General features: G+C 43.3%; 1 protein-coding gene across 9 annotated transcripts in view; it reads right to left on the bottom strand.

Annotated features, from left to right (window-relative positions):
- Nucleotides 1-18,943, bottom strand: part of LOC109867363 (homeodomain-interacting protein kinase 2-like) — a 131,481-nt gene extending 112,538 nt beyond the window's left edge. For all 9 annotated transcript variants that reach the window (XM_031801309.1, XM_031801313.1, XM_031801314.1 and 6 more), the window contains exon 1: nucleotides 18,599-18,943. In XM_031801309.1, the coding sequence (XP_031657169.1) occupies nucleotides 18,599-18,617 (19 nt within the window). In that variant the 5' untranslated portion in view covers nucleotides 18,618-18,943. The remainder of the gene's footprint in view (nucleotides 1-18,598) is intronic.
- Between the last annotated feature and the right edge of the window lie 647 nt (nucleotides 18,944-19,590).

The raw sequence follows: 19,590 nt of genomic DNA, 5'->3' as shown, positions 1-19,590 counted from the left end.
GACATTTATTGGATATTTCAAACTTTTTTAACAAATCAAAAACTGAAAAATTGGGCGTGCAAAATTATTCAGCCCCCTTAAGTTAATACTTTGTAGCGCCACCTTTTGCTGCGATTACAGCTGTAAGTCGCTTGGGGTATGTCTCTATCAGTTTGCACATCGAGAGACTGACATTTTTTCCCAATCCTCCTTGCAAAACAGCTCGAGCTCAGTGAGGTTGGATGGAGAGCATTTGTGAACAGCAGTTTTCAGTTCTTTCCACAGATTCTCGATTGGATTCAGGTCTGGACTTTGACTTGGCCATTCTAACACCTGGATATGTTTATTTTTTAACCATTCATTGTAGATTTTGCTTTATGTTTTGGATCATTGTCTTGTTGGAAGACAAATCTCCGTCCCAGTCTCAGGTCTTTTGCAGACTCCATCAGGTTTTCTTCCAGAATGGTCCTGTATTTGGCTCCATCCATCTTCCCATAAATTTTAACCATCTTCCCTGTCCCTGCTGAAGAAAAGCAGGCCCAAACCATGATGCTGCCACCAACCTGTTTGACAGTGGGGATGGTGTGTTCAGGGTGATGAGCTGTGTTGCTTTTACGCCAAACATAACGTTTTGCATTGTTGCCAAAAAGTTCAATTTTGGTTTCATCTGACCAAAGCACCTTCTTCCACATGTTTGGTGTGTCTCCCAGGTGGCTTGTGGCAAACTTTAAACAACACTTTTTATGGATATCTTTAAGAAATTGCATTCTTCTTGCCGCTCTTCCATAAAGGCCAGATTTGTGCAATATACGACTGATTGTTGTCCTATGGACAGAGTCTCCCACCTCAGCTGTAGATCTCTGCAGTTCATCCAGAGTGATCATGGGCCTCTTGGCTGCATCTCTGATCAGTCTTCTCCTTGTATGAGCTGAAAGTTTAGAGGGACGGCCAGGTCTTGGTAGATTTGCAGTGGTCTGATACTCCTTCCATTTCAATATTATCGCTTGCACAGTGCTCCTTGGGATGTTTAAAGCTTGGGAAATCTTTTTGTATCCAAATCCGGCTTTAAACTTCTTCACAACAGTATCTCGGACCTGCCTGGTGTGTTCCTTGTTCTTCATGATGCTCTCTGCGCTTTTAACGGACCTCTGAGACGATCACAGTGCAGGTGCATTTATACAGAGACTTGATTACACACAGGTGGATTGTATTTATCATCATTAGTCATTTAGGTCAACATTGGATCATTTAGAGATCCTCACTGAACTTCTGGAGAGAGTTTGCTGCACTGAAAGTAAAGGGGCTGAATAATTTTGCACGCCCAATTTTTCTGTTTTTGATTTGTTAAAAAAGTTTGAAATATCCAATAAATGTCATTCCACTTCATGATTGTGTCCCACTTGTTGTTGATTCTTCACAAAAAAATACAGTTTTATATCTTTATGTTTGAAGCCTGAAATGTGGCAAAAGGTCGCAAAGTTCAAGGGGGCCGGATACTTTCGCAAGGCACTGTATATATTTCACCTTTATTTAACCAGGTAGCCCAGTTGAGAACAAGTTCTCATTTACAACTGTGACCTGGCCAAGATAAAGCAAAGCAGTGCGACAAAAACAACAACACAGAGTTACACATGGAATAATCAAACATACAGTCAATAACACAATAGAAATATCTATATACAATGTGTGCAAATGTAGTAAGATTAGGGAGTTAAGGCAATAAATAGGCCATTGTGGCGAAATAATTACAATTTAGCAATTAAACACTGGAGTGATAAATGTGCAGATGATGATGATGATGTGCAAGTAGAGATACTGGGGTGCAAAAGAGCAAAAATAAATAACAATATGGGGATGAGGTAGTTGGGTGGGCTATTTACAGATGGGCTGTGTACAGGTGCAGTGATCGGTAAGCTGCTTTGACAGCTGATACTTAAAGTTAGTGAGGGAGATATAGTGTCACGACTTCTGCCGAAGTCAGTCCCTCTCCTTGTTCGGGCGGTGTACGGCGGTCGACGTCACCGGCCTTCTAGCCACCGCCGATCAACTTTTCATTTTCCATTTGTTCTGTCTTTGTCTTTCACACCTGGCTTCACTCAACCAATTACTTGTTTATTATTTAACCGTCTATTCCACATGTTTTGTTTGTGAGTGTCACGTTCTGACCTTTATTTCCTTTGTTTTGTCTTTATTTAGTATGGTCAGGGCGTGAGTTGGGTTGGGCAGTCTGTTTGTTTTTCTATGTTTGGTTTCTGTTTCGGCCTAGTATGGTTCTCAATCAGAGGCAGGTGTCGTTAATTGTCTCTGATTGAGAATCATACTTAGGTAGCCTGGGTTTCACTGTTGGTTTGTGGGTGTTTGTTTCCGTGTGAGTGTTTGTCACCACACGGTACTGTTTCGGTTTTTGTAGATTTCACGTTATCGTTTATTGTTTATGTTCGAGTGTTCATCTGTCTTTATTAAAAACATTATGGACACTTACCACGCTGCATCTTGGTCCAATCCTTACTCCTCTTCAGACGAAGAGGAAATCTGCCGTTACAGTGAGTGATTGATTGTTCTTTGTACATCGGTCCGTTTTTGTGGGCTCGCTATATTACTTTGTATTTTTGTAATTTTGCGTGAAGTACGTTGATTACTCATCTGCTGTCCTGCGCCTGACTCTCTACACCAGCTACACACAGGACCATTACACTCTAACTTACAATATATGAGAGGTGGAATACACATACAGGCCTTCTGGTTGACTCTTCTCTAGAGGAGAGGAGGAATACACATACAGGCCTTCTGGTTGACTCTTCTCTAGAGGAGAGGAGGAATAGACATACAGGCCTGCTGGTTGACTCTTCTCTAGAGGAGAGGAGGAATACACATACAGGCCTTCTGGTTGACTCTTCTCTAGAGGAGAGGAGGAATACACATACAGGCCTGCTGGTTGACTCTTCTCTAGAGGAGAGGAGGAATACACATACAGGCCTGCTGGTTGACTCTTCTCTAGAGGAGAGGAGGAATACACATACAGGCCTGCTGGTTGACTCTTCTCTAGAGGAGAGGAGGAATACACATACAGGCCTTCTGGTTGACTCTTCTCTAGAGGAGAGGAGGAATACACATACAGGCCTTCTGGTTGACTCTTCTCTAGGGGAGAGGAGGAATACACATACAGGCCTGCTGGTTGACTCTTCTCTAGAGGGGAGGAAGAATACACATACAGGCCTTCTGGTTGACTCTTCTCTAGGGGAGAGGAAGAATACACATACAGGCCTTCTGGTTGACTCTTCTCTAGATGAGAGGAGGAATACACATACAGGCCTTCTGGTTGACTCTTCTCTAGGGGAGAGGAGGAATACACATACAGGCCTTCTGGTTGACTCTTCTCTAGAGGAGAGGAGGAATACACATACAGGCCTTCTGGTTGACTCTTCTCTAGAGGAGAGGAGGAATACACATACAGGCCTTCTGGTTGCCTCTTCCTTGGTCATAGGGATAGCTAACCCTCTGTGAATGTATTAGAAACTAATGGCAAGTCCAAGTTCTGCTGAAAAAGAGCTGTAACTCTATGTCCATAATGATGAAGCGATGAGAGAATGTACAGCACTTTGTATTTCCCATCAACTGCCTGAATGATAGCAGGATGTACAAGCTAGACACTGGACAGGAAGACATGCTGCAGTATATACAGGCCATTGGACAGGGCGGTCTGTCTTGCACTGCTGATCCGGGACAGTCGGGCATCTGCCGGAATTGTCCGCCATGGATGGGGGGCAAATAACTTGTTATGACTTGACCTCAGTTCTGTCTAGACTAAGTATTATCTCCCCTTGCCTCTGATTGGGGCATTCAGTGGTGGGAGAGGAGAGACGTAGCTGTGCCCCTCCCTCCCCACACACACACCTCTCTGCTGCTCATTCCAGTCAGCATCAGTGTCATTGCTTCTCTGCCTGCCTGACTGTCCATCAAGGTCCATTGAGGTCCATTTAGGCCCATGGCAGCGAGACCCTGCTGTGTCATATGCAGCACAGAGCCAGCCAGCCTCTCATGATAAACTATGAGGGCCACTGGAAGGATGGGGACTGGAGGTAAAAATTAATGCACCATTGGAGAAACATATTGACTGTTCGGAGCGAACAAGCCAGCCATGTCATTCAGCCTGGCCTTGTGTGTCTGGCTTCTGGGAACTGTCTTCAGTGGAGGTGCTGGGGTCTGTCTCTCCCCCACTGTAACACACCACTCCAGACCACTATTGACCACCCTGTCCACTTTATAGCTCCCATCTCAGCTTATTTATAGAATAATGCATCAGAGAGGCAGGGAGTGAAGTTAGAGCCTCTCCCTGACACACACACACACACACACATTACACATTACACACACACACACCACCTATAGCCTATACGGTTTGTATAGGATGCTGTTTGACAGAAGCAGAAGGTTTCAAGGCCTATAAACCAGCAGCTTGCCTGGTGTGCCACTCCCCGAGTGTCCCCAGAGTGTCCAGCGATGGTAAACTACAGATGCTGAGTGAGTTGTGTGAGATAACAACACACTATACATGTGCAAATGTGTGTGCCCATGCACACATGCACACACACACAGTGTCACACACTACAATTAAAATCCATAAGGTCACTTGTAGCCAATACATTTCGAAATCCTCTTTTAATGAATAACAAATAGGTAGTCGCCATGATCATGCATCTAAACTAACAACAAAGCAGCCGCTCAGCAGTGGTTGGATAATAGATTACAGCTTGTTATTCACATGTAAAGTTCAGACCTATAAAAAGCCAACTGTTTGGTTTATGAGGTACCTTTGGCATGGTTTCATTGTGTGCCACAGCTTAACCTCTGCCTGTTTATTTCTCATCCCTGGAAGTGGGAGGGAGGGAGGGGAGGAGAGGGGGGTGTGGGCCATGGTGATTGCAGGATTTCTTATTAATCACACACACACTAAGCACAGCACAGTACAAAGCACAGCACCCAACTTCCTCCCCACAGAGAGAGACCAAGAGAGAGAAAGGGGGGGAAGAGATAAACAGAAGAAGAGAGAAACAGAGCAAGGGAGAGTGAGAGACAGAAACAGAAAGATGGAAAGACAGACAGAGGGAGACAGCGGGAGACAGCGTAACATTGCTGTTACACTAGGCTTTGAACCCCACCATTCCTCTGACGGACTCTGCTTTGACTACTGTTCCAGGTCGCCAGGAAAACACAGCAGGGCCATGCAGGGACACACACCTGATAAGCAGCCTGCCTTTCTTCTCTCTGCTTATCACCCATGTACAGTGCCAGCCCAACAGGCCTCTCTCCACTGCATGCTCTCCCTCTGACTCCTAATGAGCAGCAGGACAGCTGCCTATTGAGCGTTATGAAGGGGGAAATATATGGGCAGAGAACAGTGTCACAAGGACATGTTAGAATGTATGTTTTGAGTGTCTCTATAGATATGTTGGCCTAAACATTCAGTCACCAAGGCAAGCTAACCACATGCTGTAATTAATCAAGTGTGTGTCCATGTTGAGGTGGCATGTTTGCAGTTCTTACAGTGCTGCCAGGTTACAAACCCCGGAGAAAGACACACTGAGGACACGAACCCCGGAGAAAGACACACTGAGGACACGAACCCCGGAGAAAGACACACTGAGGACACGAACCCCAGAGAAAGACACACTGAGGACACGAACCCCGGAGAAAGACACACCGAGGACACGAACCCCAGAGAAAGACACATTGAGGACACGAACCCCGGAGAAAGACACACCGAGGACACGAACCCCGGAGAAAGACACACTGAGGACACGAACCCCGGAGAAAGACACACCGAGGACACGAACCCCGGAGAAAGACACACTGAGGACACGGACCCCGGAGAAAGACACACCGAGGACACGAACCCCGGAGAAAGACACACCGAGGACACGAACCCCAGAGAAAGACACACTGAGGACACGAACCCCGGAGAAAGACACACCGAGGACACGAACCCCGGAGAAAGACACACTGAGGACACGAACCCCGGAGAAAGACACACCGAGGACACGAACCCCGGAGAAAGACACACTGAGGACACGGACCCCGGAGAAAGACACACCGAGGACACGAACCCCGGAGAAAGACACACCGAGGACACGAACCCCGGAGAAAGACACACTGAGGACACGAACCCCGGAGAAAGACACACCGAGGACACGGACCCCGGAGAAAGACACACTGAGGACACGAACCCCGGAGAAAGACACACTGAGGACACGAACCCCGGAGAAAGACACACTGAGGACACTAACCCCAGAGAAAGAGACAATGAGGACACGAACCCCGGAGAAAGACACACTGAGGACACGAACCCCGGAGAAAGACACACTGAGGACACGAACCCCGGAGAAAGACACATCGAGGACACGAACCCCGGAGAAAGACACACTGAGGACACGAACCCCGGAGAAAGACACACCGAGGACACGAACCCCGGAGAAAGACACACTGAGGACACGAACCCCGGAGAAAGACACACTGATGACACTAACCCCAGAGAAAGAGACAATGAGGACACGAACCCCGGAGAAAGAGACAATGGGGACACGAACCCCGGAGAAAGAGACAATGAGGACACGAACCCCGGAGAAAGACACACTGGGGACACGGACCCCGGAGAAAGACACACTGAGGACACGAACCCCGGAGAAAGACACACTGAGGACACTAACCCCGGAGAAAGAGACAATGAGGACACGAACCCCGAAGAAAGAGACAATGGGGACACGAACCCCGGAGAAAGAGACAATGAGGACACGAACCCCAGAGAAAGACACACTGGGGACACGGACCCGGGAGAAAGACACACTGAGGACACTAACCCCAGAGAAAGAGACAATGAGGACACGAACCCCGGAGAAAGAGACAATGGGGACACGAACCCCGGAGAAAGAGACAATGAGGACACGAACCCCAGAGAAAGACACACTGGGGACACGGACCCCGGAGAAAGACACACCGAGGACACGGACCCCGGAGAAAGACACACTGAGGACACGAACCCCGGAGAAAAAGACACCGAGGACACGAACCCCGGAGAAAAAGACACCGAGGACACGAACCCCAGAGAAAGAGACACAGAGGACACGAACCCCGGAGAAAGAGACAATGAGGACACGAACCCCGGAGAAAGAGACAATGAGGATACGAACCCCAGAGAAAGAGACAATGAGGATACGAACCCCGGAGAAAGAGACAATGAGGACACGAACCCCGGAGAAAGAGACAATGAGGACACGAACCCCGGAGAAAGAGACACTGAGGACACGAACCCCGGAGAAAGAGACACTAAGGATACGAACCCCGGAGAAAGAGACACTGAGGACACGAACCCCAGAGAAAGAGACACAGAGGACACGAACCCCGGAGAAAGAGACAATGAGGACACGAACCCCGGAGAAAGAGACACTGAGGACACGAACCCCAGAGAAAGAGACACTGAGGACACGAACCCCGGAGAAGGTCACACTGAGAACATGCACGCACAACATATCCACAGCCATCATTCACTCCAAAGATCAACCAATAATGGCGCTGCGGCATGTCAAGTTTTCTGAAGAAACCATTAACCTTCATAGACCATAATCAGATTGTGGATCAATCTAACATTTTCCAATGAAATTAAATTATAGACCCATACCAAACAATCAAAATACAAGACAAAGACATAGCTGAGGGAATAACACAATAAACCATTTAAGAGAAAATACATTTAAATCTGCTTTTGTTCTTTGTAAATTAATTGGGTTGTACTAAGTGCAGAAAAATGAATGAGTTAATACTCTAAATGATAATAGGATTTACAAGGAGGCACATCTGTATGAACCTAACATGATTATCATGGGGAAAGTGTTTTCATAATATTGTACTTGTTTCATTTTAAATATCATGATCATTAAAAATAATGAATTCCAGAACAAGCTAGTTAAATCCTCCATGTCACTGTGCTGATGATGATGAGAGAGAGAGAGAGAGAGAGAGAGAGAGAGAGAGAGAGAGAGAGAGAGAGAGAGAGACTTGAAACAAACATAAATAACATTGGTTGTGGTTTCTGAGACATTTTTGTATTATGCAAAATTAAGACATTTATATAGAATTAAAAACATTTCACAACAGATTAAGTATGTTCCCTCAGGCCACTTCTCTACTACCACATATTTACAACACACAATCCATGTGTACGTGTGTGTATGGTGTATATGTTATCATGTGTGTGTGTGTATGTGTGTGTCTGTGCCCGTGTGTGTCTCTTCACAGTTCCAGTTGTTCCATAAGGTGTATTTTTATCTTGTTTTTAAATCTAATTTTACTGCTTGCATGAATTACTTGATGTGGAAAAGAGTTCCATCTAGTCATGGCTCTATTTAGTACTGTGCAACTTCCATAGTCTGTTCTGGGACTGTGAAGAGACCTCTGGTGGCATGCCTTGTGGGGTATGCATTTTGTGTCTAAGCTGTGTGCTAGTAGTTTAACAGACAGCTCGGTGCATTCAACATGTCAATACTTCAGTGGTGATGAAGTCAATCTCTCCTCTACTTTGAACCAGGAGAGATTGACATGCAGATTATTAATGTTAGCTCTCGTGTACATTTAAGGGCCAGCCGTGCTGCCCTGTTCATTAAGCAGCACCAACCAAAACCAGTCCACCGTGGAAGAGCGTTTAATGGGGTATGGGTGTGCTCTAACAGGGGATAAGGAGGGACCCAGGGGTCAACAGCTCTGCTCTAAGCTATGCCTGTACTCCAGTACAACTCTCACTCAGAAGAGACACACTATACAGCCCAGCCTGGTCTCAACAGCCAGCCAGGAATTAACCAAATAGTACTGTGTGTCCACAGATCACTGCAGGTCTTGTGCGTGACAGACACCCATAGTCCTGGTCCTGCGTCACTGCCTCGTCCTACACTGAATCCCAAACACAGAGGAACCAGTCGGACCCCATGAGTCACCCAGCGACCAATCAGCAGAGAGTCAGGCATAGTGTTTTCAAGCAAGTTTTTAAGCAGAAGCGTTTTCTGGGAAGAGGGCTTGGTTAACCAGAGCACATCCATCCCCACGTGGTTAGCCTTTCCTTCCCTCCTTCCTTTTCTCACTCCATCGTTTCTGCTATCACATAGAACTTAGGGGTGGGGCAGGTCATGGCACACATGCTTCCCCAGGTGACTTGTGTGTGTGATATTTCAGAGGAGGGTGTTGGACCAGAGCTTAGGAGCAGGAAAGGGCCATGGTGCTTCAGAGTCATTTAGCAGCTGGGCTCCTGTTCCAGGGAACTTATACCCTGACTACACCCCTCGCGTCGCGTGCCTGAGTGTTGCAAAATAAACATAGAAATCTATACTATTAAATTATTGCACCCACGCTGCTCGTGCGCACCAACGAGTGCAAGCTAGCTAGCTAAATTGCCATAAATGTTTAATGCTTTTCAACCTGTCCCCAAATTAATATAATTGGTTCAGAGTTTGTTTTGATATTTTAACCTGCGTGTCATGATCGCGATTTCTGTCGGAGGGCAAAATACATTTATGTACGATGGCGCACGCACACAGCCGGTGTAACTGTCTGGTTCTCTGAAGAGTAGCTTCCTCTCTGGAACAACCATCCCTCTCTCTTCACAGAATCCAGCAGACGCCACAGTAGCAGACGCACAGACGCACACACACAGACGTGAATTACACAGAAAGATATCTGGTGACAGAGCTGCTGAGGTACCAAATGATTTCATTTGCAAACACCCATAATATCCAAACCAGCCATGTAAATAGCCAAGCATCAGCATTTAGTGACCACACTGTCTGCAAGCCAATAGGCATTGTATCAGCTTCTAGGGCGGAGACCTCATCTCCCTGACTTTGTTTCTTTCAGAAAGTTACTGAGGTAAAAGCAACAGTCCTAAAGCACCAGTGATGGAAGACAGGCTTTCATACACTCCCGTTCAAAAGTTTGGGGTCACTTAGACATATTTTGTTGTTGAAAGAAAAGCACATTTTGTTGTCCATTAAAATAACACAACATTTATCAGAAATACAGTGTAGACATTGTTAATGTTGTAAATGACTATTGTAACTGGAAACGGCAGATTTTTTTATGGAATATACATAGGCGTGCAAAGGCCTATTATTTGCGCTGTTCTGTGAAGGGTGTAGTACACAGCATAGTACCAGATCTTCAGTTTCTTGGAAATTTCTCACATGGAATAGCCTTCATTTCTCAGAACAAGAATAGACTGACGAGTTTCAGAAGAAAGTTATTTGTTTCTGGGCATTTTGAGCCTGTAATCGAACCCACAAATGCTGACGCTCCAGATACTCAACTAGTCTAAAGAAGGCCAGTTGTATTGCTTCTTTAAATCAGGAAAACAGTTTTCAGCTGTGCTAACATAATTGCAAAAGGGTTTTCTAATGATCAATTAGACTTTTAATATGATAAACTTAAACTGGCTAACACAACGTGCCATTGGAACACAGGAGTGATGGTTGCTGATAATGGGCCTCTATACACCTATATAGATATTCTATAACAAAAATCTGCCGTTTCCAGCTACAATAGTCATTTACAACATTAACTATGTCTACACTGTATTTCTGATCAATTTGATGTTATTTTAATGGACCAAAAAATTGCTTTTCTTTCAAAAACAAACACATTTCTAAGTGACCCCAAACTTTTGAACGGTAGTTTATATCTAAAGGTCAGTTCTTGTCCTTTTTCTGAGGTTGTTTCTCAGAAAAATCCAGAGCCTTTTGCTAGCCCCTGCCTGAGCACACAGCTGCCATGACCCATCACGGAGTGTGTATGTGTGTGTGTGTGTGTCATTGATCCTCAATTAAAGGAGACAGGTTAGAGGAGACAGATGCACCCCCTCTGCACACCCCACCGCCACCCCCCACGACCTTTGAGAGCACCCTGGAGGCCCATGGGCCCCTCCACCTCCCCTCGATCTCCTTCATTTCTCTCTTTCTCTCTCTCTCTCTCGCTCTGAAATGAAGGGTCAGTTCTAAGAGCAGACAGGTTCTTTCCCTTTGTTGTTTTAAAGACTGATCGCCAGGTCAATGTAGCCAACAATGTGGCCATGAAATAATCATAGCCAACTGAATATCAAAGAAATTGTTCCAAAAAAATCGAATAAGGTGTGAAAAGTAAAAGAAAAAATAACTAATAATCACATTTTTCTATGATCTTAATGTTACATCCTTTTCTTTTTCGGGCAGCTATGACAGTGACATAAGCATGAGGCAATTATAGTTTTAAAATGCCTTAAAGAGATAATAATGGTATTAAATTAGATATGGGAAAATATCTGAACTATGGCCTGGGGGACATTCTTTTATTTAGCATTTTCTTTTCACGTCAGCACAAATGGAGGCACGAGAAGCCAGTTAAATCAGTGATCTGCTATCAGTGTTCTCTCTACCCTCCATCTCGCCATCAAAGCCAGTAACATCTGAGTCTTTGAGGGTATTGTTGACCACACACACATCAGTGAAAGACTGAGCAACACTAACTAGGTGGGTAGTCAGTGATCCAGCAGAAATGAAAGAGCAGAAAAAGTTAATAGAAGAGAAATGGAAAAAATAGAGATAGAAAAAGAGATAAAGGATTAAAGATAGAGGACAGGAGGTAGAGAGGTAAGAGACAGAGCTGAACAGAAAAATGTGTGATGTTCATTTCCATGCCTGTTGATTGCTTGCCTGGCTCAGTCTCTCTCTCTCTCTCTCTCTCTCTCTCTGTGTATGTCCCTTCTCTCCCCAGTCCTCCGTACTGTGAGCGGTGTCTGTCCCTTCTCTCTCCCCTTGGCTCCCAGCAGAAGTGGGGCAGACTGCACGTCTGGCCGTGTGAAGTATTTTGGTTATCAGCCAAGCGTGTCGCTGTACCTGCAGCCATCTGTGAAGGGGCCGCCTGCCCTCCGCCAGCCAGCCAGCCGATGTTCCACTTCCCTTGTGACAGAAATGGGGATGGCCCATACTCTCTCACTCCCTCACTATCTCACTCTACATGGTGGACTCTCTCTCTTTCTCTGTTGTGTTGGTAAGGCCAGAGTATTATGGGTCTGCATGAGACCACCCTCTAGTCTTGCTGCAGCTCTGCCCATCTGCTTTTCCACTCTTCACTTCATCACATACATAATGCATCTCAGATTCTCTCAGTCTCTCTCTCAGTTTCTCTCTCAGGTTTTCTCTCAGTCTCTCTTTCTCTGCCTCTCTCAGTCTCTCTTTCTCTGTATCTCTCAGTTTCTCTCTCAGTCTCTCTTTCTCTGTCTCTCTCAGTTTCTATCTCAGTTTCTCAGTTTCTCTCTCAGTCTCTCTCTCAGTTTCTCAGTTTATCTCTCAGGCTCTCTCTCACTTTCTCTCTCAGTCTCTCTGTTTCTCTCTGTTTCTCTCTCAGTTTCTCTCTGTCTCTCTCTCAGTTTCTCTCAGTTTCTCTGTTTCTCTCTGTCTCTCTCTCAGTTTCTCTGTCTCTCTCAGTCTCTCTCTCAGTTTCTCTCTGTCTCTCTCTCAGTTTCTCTCAGTCTTTCTCTCAGTTTCTCTCTCAGTTTCTCTGTCTCTCTCAGTCTCTCTCTCAGTTTCTCTCTCAGTCTCTCTCTCAGTTTCTCTATGTCTCTCTCTCTGTCTCTCAAGTGGAGGAAATAATGCAGAGAACATGAATACCTTGATTAAAAATCTATTTTTCACTTTCAAGAGCTCCATAGAAAGGAAGAAATAAGGGTGAGCAACTGGGCAGTTTTAAAATGAGCTGAATGTTCACTCTTTGAAGTTACTGTATCCGACCATGCTATGTCAATCATTTGGATACAGTAGACTGCAGTCTATACATAATGTTGGAGACTATATTGGACTGTAATGTGTAATGTGACATGTCATGTTGAAAGCCTAGATGACCTGGTCTGTGATAAAGGCCCAGTCTGTTGTTCTTCGGGAGAGTGCCATGCCAAATAGACTGGGTGGGAGGATATTATCCAAAACAATAGGATTAAGGGCATGGACAATGTCCACCACCGCCAAACAAGCTGGTATGGGGCTGGGCTGGGACAATAGAGGAGAGAGGGGTGGGAGAAATGATTACGAGAGCACAAAAGCTGTCGCTACAGTATCCCCCACACCCTCCTAAACACATCCCCCCAGAACTGCCAAACTACCCATCAGACGGTGTTGCATTGGTGTCACGAGGGTAGAATCTGGGCTGACCATGGCTTCTCATCTCACAAACAAACAGAGGGGTATTTGGGGGTGGGGGAGGGGTGGATAAGGGAGGGGCCATGGAGGAGGGCTGCTGGCATCAGGCCTGAGGGAAAAGACACACATACAGAAAGATTGCCACCTCAAAACTCTGCCCTACTGCACAGGAGTCATGGGAAAAGCAAAGAATTTGATGTGTCAAATTAATACCATATCATATCCATGACAGAGACTATAGACTCTACTCTCTCACTACATGGTGAAGTCAAAATGAAAAGGGGCCTTTATGAACTAGCAATTACTACTATACAATTAACAAATACAACTTCACAACAGCTCCTATTCTGTTCCATTTACTCTATCCAGGAACATTTAAGATGGAAGAAATAGCCTGCAGAAACCCTCTGGACTTAAGTACAAACATCCAGATAAGAGCTGCATGAACCTCGCAGGACATGCTTGTCAGAGTCAGAGCCACAGGCAGATGTTCTACACAAGCTGACAGCAAACACAGATCAACAACAGAGAAAGCTGCCTGCTGGAAAAAGGCCTTCACACATGCATGACACTCTGCACGGAAATGCCTTCTGTAAGCACTGAGCAGCAGATCCCCAGCCAAACACTCACTCCCTCTCAAAACACTAAGCATTGAGCAAGCTAGCAGAAACTCAAGCTGACACGGTGTTCTCCAGTCCCAAGATCTGACTGAGAGTTAGAGAGGGCTGGGCAGTATACCGTATTTGACTCTATACTGGTATTGATGCACAGACTGGTTTGGGTTTTTACTTTACCTTCTATAACAGTATTTGAATGTTTGGTTTGTTAAATGTGATACGCCGTGTGTAACGTCCATTTTTATAATTTATTCTGATACTTGATTCGATCTCTTTCTGCTCTCTCTCCCTCCATGCTGCTTTCCACACAGACCTAGCCCCACCCCTGCCACTCAAGGAGTGTATTTGTTTTTGCTTCTCCAAGAGACACTTGTGTTCAGTCTGCATGGTCAATTTTATTTCTTTATAATTTAAAAAATGGCTACATAAATTAAGGTTACATTCTTTTTTTTATACAAAATTCAAATATGGTCAATGCAGCACATGCAACAATGTTGATGACAACGATGCTGTTTACACTTTGCATTTAATATATAAGCGTTCTATAAATACACTATTAATTTGTGTTTCTTACATCTGCAAACAGCAAGTTTGTATTTTCTTAGCAAGTTGTGGCTAAATCGTGTTAGCCGCTAATGCTAATCGCTAGTTAGCTAGCTAATAAATATACTGAGTCAGAGCAAACGTAGCTAGCTATACAGCCTGATACCAGTGGTGGTGTAGACCTAAATCAGCATGTTGTTTGTGCAACAGTATCCTCTCAACCAAAGAGGATTAGGCAACGCATGAATATGTTAGCTACATGAAATAGCTAAGAGAAAACCTTTAATGTCGGCAAAAATTATAGGGTCCCCTAGAAACACTGGTTCTTACACTGTCTCAATAACTCCTCCCTAGCATTTTAATTTGTTGTCATTTCAAAGAACATATCCAAAGGGCCCACTATTATATTGTAACTATACAATTATAGAAATCATTCTATTTCCATGATTCCAACAGTTCACCTAAGTGTTCTGATCTAAATTGTTAAAAGTCAAATTGCAATTCCAACATTTGGTTAAAAAGAATGCCTAGATGTTTTGCCAATGTAGGGCAGAACATAGATGGTAGTGGGGAAATTATCTCAAATGAGTGCAGGAAATGCAGAAATTGATGACAATAAAGACATTTATTTTTTGGTTGAAGTTTAATTGAACAGTACAATTCAATCAGAATGTAGAAAGACTCATTGAAATAATTGAGAATATATGTGTTGCCACCCTATGATCACACACTACTCATAAAGCAATTTAGAAATGGTATTATTATAAAACATAAAATACCGTAACATACTGTCATACGGTCAAAAATGTGAAAAGTACTGTGATATGATAGAGTATTTTGGACATATCAACTTGCCCTAGAGTGAATGGGCCTTGCAGCCTTGAATGTTGTCAGTTCTGAAATTTTCAGGAATCAAGACATTATGCATACTACAACCAATTAAAGATAATTGCTCTTCTTTCTGATCTAGTCTCTCTGTCCACATAACAAAGTTGTTACAGAAAATGTGCTGACAGAATAGAATAGAGCCTGTAGAAATAGGCTACACACAGTAACATTACAGTCTAACTGTGTATTGCCTGCAAATGCTCTGTTCAGCCTGGCCTCCAACCTGTCATTTCAGGTCTGTCAGAACTCAACCTGCACCCATCTGTTCCTCACCAAACCAAACCACCAGAGCAGCACACCTGTGAACCAGTTCACCAGACAGACACATCAGAGCACTCACATATCCCTCCCGCTTCAACAGGGATCTGGCTTACACACAGTCACTGCCTGCTCTCACAGTTCCTAGTACCACCTTTCCCTGGCTTAGCTTATTCTATGAAACACTTTCACAAATTAATACCACCAAGAGTGAACACTAGATTTTTATTTCTTTTCAGATAGACTACTTTGAATAATGCAAAGGGGATGCTTGAAATGTTCTTCAGATTTGTATAACCTTTATAATGTACTGTATGATAAAAATAGTATTTTGTCTGTAATGTCTTTTTCGTTATGTGTCGGACCTAAGAAAGACTAGCTGTCGCCATTGGCGTTGGCTAATAGGGATCCTAATCAAATAAAAAAAGACAAATCTGCAAGCTAAAGTAAAAGCATGAGATAGGCCTAAACTCTTGCAACAGGCTATTTATGTATTGACACAACAGGGAAAGCCATGATCACTATCCAAACTATGTCCAGATCTGCTGATGACAGTGAGCAAAACTATCAAAACTCTCTACTCTGCATTTCAACATAATAGCCAGGAAGCTCAGCTCTAACTTAGTCAAGGGGTAGCTTGACCCCAGATTCCTGGGTTTTTCCTGCAATTCTAATCAAAGTTGAAACCATGCAACCTTGGAATGGAAGCTGGGGTCACGGCCCTATGAGGAAGATATCAATCAGCCAGCTCCCAACAACAGCTGAGTGTGAGGGCAGAGGAGTGAGAGCTGAGAGGACAGACTCAGCCTTTCTCTTTCTCTGTCACTTTCTCTCTCTCTTTCTTTCTCTGTCTCTCTCTCTCTTTCTCTGTCTCTCTTTCTCTGTCTCTCTCTCTCTCGCTCTCGCTCTCTGTCTCTCGCTCTCTCTGTCTCTCTCTCGCTCTCTGTCTCTCGCTCTCTCTGTCTCTCGCTCTCTCTGTCTCTCGCTCTCTCTGTCTCTCGCTCTCTGTCTCTTTCACTCTTTCTGTTTCTCTCTGTCTCTTTCTCTCTGTCTCTTTCACTCTTTCTGTTTCTCTCTGTCTGTTTCTCTCTGTCTCTTTCTCTGTCTCTTTTTCTGCCCTCTGACATATAGCAATAAGGGTACTCACCCCATAGAAGACAGACAGTGGTCCCTAAATCTCTCCCTCCCTCTCTCCTTCCTCCATACGTCTCTCAGAGATCCACAGAGCATTCAAACACACATCAGCACATAATGCCTGTGTAGATGGAGAACAGATCAATGGTACTAAATTGATCTTGAGAAAAAAACTAGGGGGTTGCACAGTGCATTTAAAGATACAAACACAATGATTAGGGAGGGAGACAGGGGTGATTGGTTATCACCGTTTTCCACCAGTGGATGTGGCCATTTCCATGGCTGCTCCTGGCTGCTGATCCACATAGCAAGCAAGAACAGAGAAGGTAGGCAATTAATTTGTCTACTTTCCTGCCGTGGTGAAAGGCAAGCCAGGGAACGCCATTTCCACTAATTATCTTGTACAGTGGATTCTTATTTAAACTCTAATTTTCATGTTAATGCAAGCCTATTTGGCAGTTGAGCTGAACATGCATAGCTCTCTAGCCAGTCTGCATGTAAACGATCTGTCTGGATTGACATAAAGGATATGTCCATGCATGTAGCTTAGGTTTCACAAATATATATATTAATACTGTACTCTTAAATTGGTTTTAATTTCCTACTTAATAATCTCTTATTATATAAAGCTTCAACTATATGATTCATCAGGATATAAGCATAAATTGGAATGAAATGCTTCCAAATTACTAGGCCTACACAATTTGTTTGGGCACAACTTAGACCTACAATAACATTCACACTTTTAAAAAATTAAGATAAATTCAAGCTAAATCAAAAATCCAAACTAAATGTGATTGTATATGTAGTTGCTGGTTTGTTACAAAGGGTTGTGTTCCAAGTTTTACCAGTAGAGGGAGCACGGACGAATAGTAAAATAATACTCACGCAAATGACCATTATAAAAACATCAATTTTCACATTACACCATTCAATTTCCATGAGTTGTCCAGAAAAATATATGAATGCTTCATTTTTCCTGGTTAATGACAAGAATATATGTCAAGAAAACTGCAGTGCACTTCTAAAGAGCATGGATGGGTATTGTGCAGTAGCCTGTAATAGGAAAAGATTATGGATATTATTAGATGACCAAATAGCATTTGTCCTGGTAGTCATCACAACATTGAGGTACTATATAGAAAATTAAAATTGGACTATAGAACCTGGCTCTATCCACGCTTCCTTATTCCAAGAAATAAGGCTCTTTACCATGTGAGACATAGTAAAAGAACAGAACAGAATAGAAGAATACTGTAGCACTCTTAAACTACTCTTGTCTTCATTAGGGCAGAGCATTTTTCACAATTCTCTCAATGGGATTAGTCACAGACGTAATGCAGCAACAGCAGTAGGCTACATAAGCATGTCTTTGCTTTGATTGAATATTTAATTAATCTTTGCACCAAAAAAATAAACGTTATGAGCACTAAACATTTAACCACAAATTGAGAATTGAGGTTTTAAATTTAGAATGAGGCTAAATGAGCTTTCCAGTTGCGTGACTATTTTCTGAACTGCGATGTTCTTCCTTCTCGCCCTTTCTTTCGCCTCTGTATGGAGTAATGGTCTCATTTCAACAGCAAGATTATTCGTAATCAAATGCAACAACTTTCTAATGATGATTTTGAAATGTATTTGTAGTCGACTTGATTCAAATCGTGGGATATCGCATGGGAAACATTAATTATGACGGCTAGGGATACAGACTGTAGCCTACATAATGATTCGACCATAGATTTCACACTATGTTTGCATCCAGAGCTATTATGACAATCGGACACATAAAGAAACCAATGCGGGGCAAAACTAAACAATAAACAGAAAATGCATCATCGTATCAGTTTGTGATACAAAGATGCGATAGGGTGCATGACAGTTTTACCTCTTATCTCTCTCTTGTAAACAACCTAAGTCGCGAATATTATTTTATACAAGACTGGTTGAACTCAAACTTCAGCTGTAAACATATCTTACCTTCGTACACAGGGGCCATCGGTGCAAGGACTTCTGTTATTCATGGCAGAAAATAAAGCAAGATATCTGTTCAGAACTCAATAAAAATCTGCCATCTTGAGCCACTGACAGAGTCTCTGTCTCCTGCATTACTAGCCCAGTTTATTAGTGAGAAAACATGTCTAAAATCCCATCCAGGGTTCCAAATTCGTGCTCAGTCCACGGGAAAATTATAAAGGAAGATTTCTGCAACACAACCCCGCGGATTGTGAATTGTTTTTAGCTCAAATGTTGAGCCAAATTGCAGGTTGACTTGAGCTAGAGTATAACATGACTGTAGAGACCCTGCAAAAGTTGCAATGAGAAGAGCGGAGCGAGTTTGGTGTAGTATAGTCAATTGACTATCGAATCGGTCGTAGTCATAGCAAGGTAAAAAAAAAAAAAAAAAAGATGCATCTCTTTGGGGCCCCATTAGTTTCGTTTTAATAACAGTTGCGTGTCGTGTAACTTTGTAATCATTCATATAAAATGTTTAAGGTAAATTGATATTGTGAGAAAAACTTTAGGCATAAATATATATTTAATCTAAAATAACAGTGGGCTATAGGTTATGTATGCATGTGGATGGAGTAGCCTTAATTACTGTAATTAGGCCTATACTGTTTCCCAATAAAGATAAAAACCTAATACATTTTTTACGAATGTAATTAAAAATCTTTGCCTACTGTGCAAAATGATTTTTTAGACCTCACACGTCTAATTAATGTTATACATTTAAGCAACATTAAAAAATAGGGTATATAGGCTCATTGCAATGATTAATTAAGCTGTAATTAAGCTATAATTCACTTCTCCAGCTTGGCATCCTTATATTAAAAATAACAGTCTAACACAAATAATATCAGGTGCGTAGTAACCTAACAATTGAACCACTAGTATTAGCAAAAGATCTACAGGAACAAATGCAAATGTAACATGTCATGAAATATTACGCATGAATAAGCAGTCCAACC

Source organism: Oncorhynchus kisutch, linkage group LG22, assembly GCF_002021735.2.
Source record: "Oncorhynchus kisutch isolate 150728-3 linkage group LG22, Okis_V2, whole genome shotgun sequence".
Taxonomy (NCBI): Eukaryota; Metazoa; Chordata; class Actinopteri; order Salmoniformes; family Salmonidae; genus Oncorhynchus; species Oncorhynchus kisutch.
The sequence above is the reverse complement of the archived record's forward strand: the minus strand, read 5'-3'. Positions and strand labels throughout refer to the sequence as shown.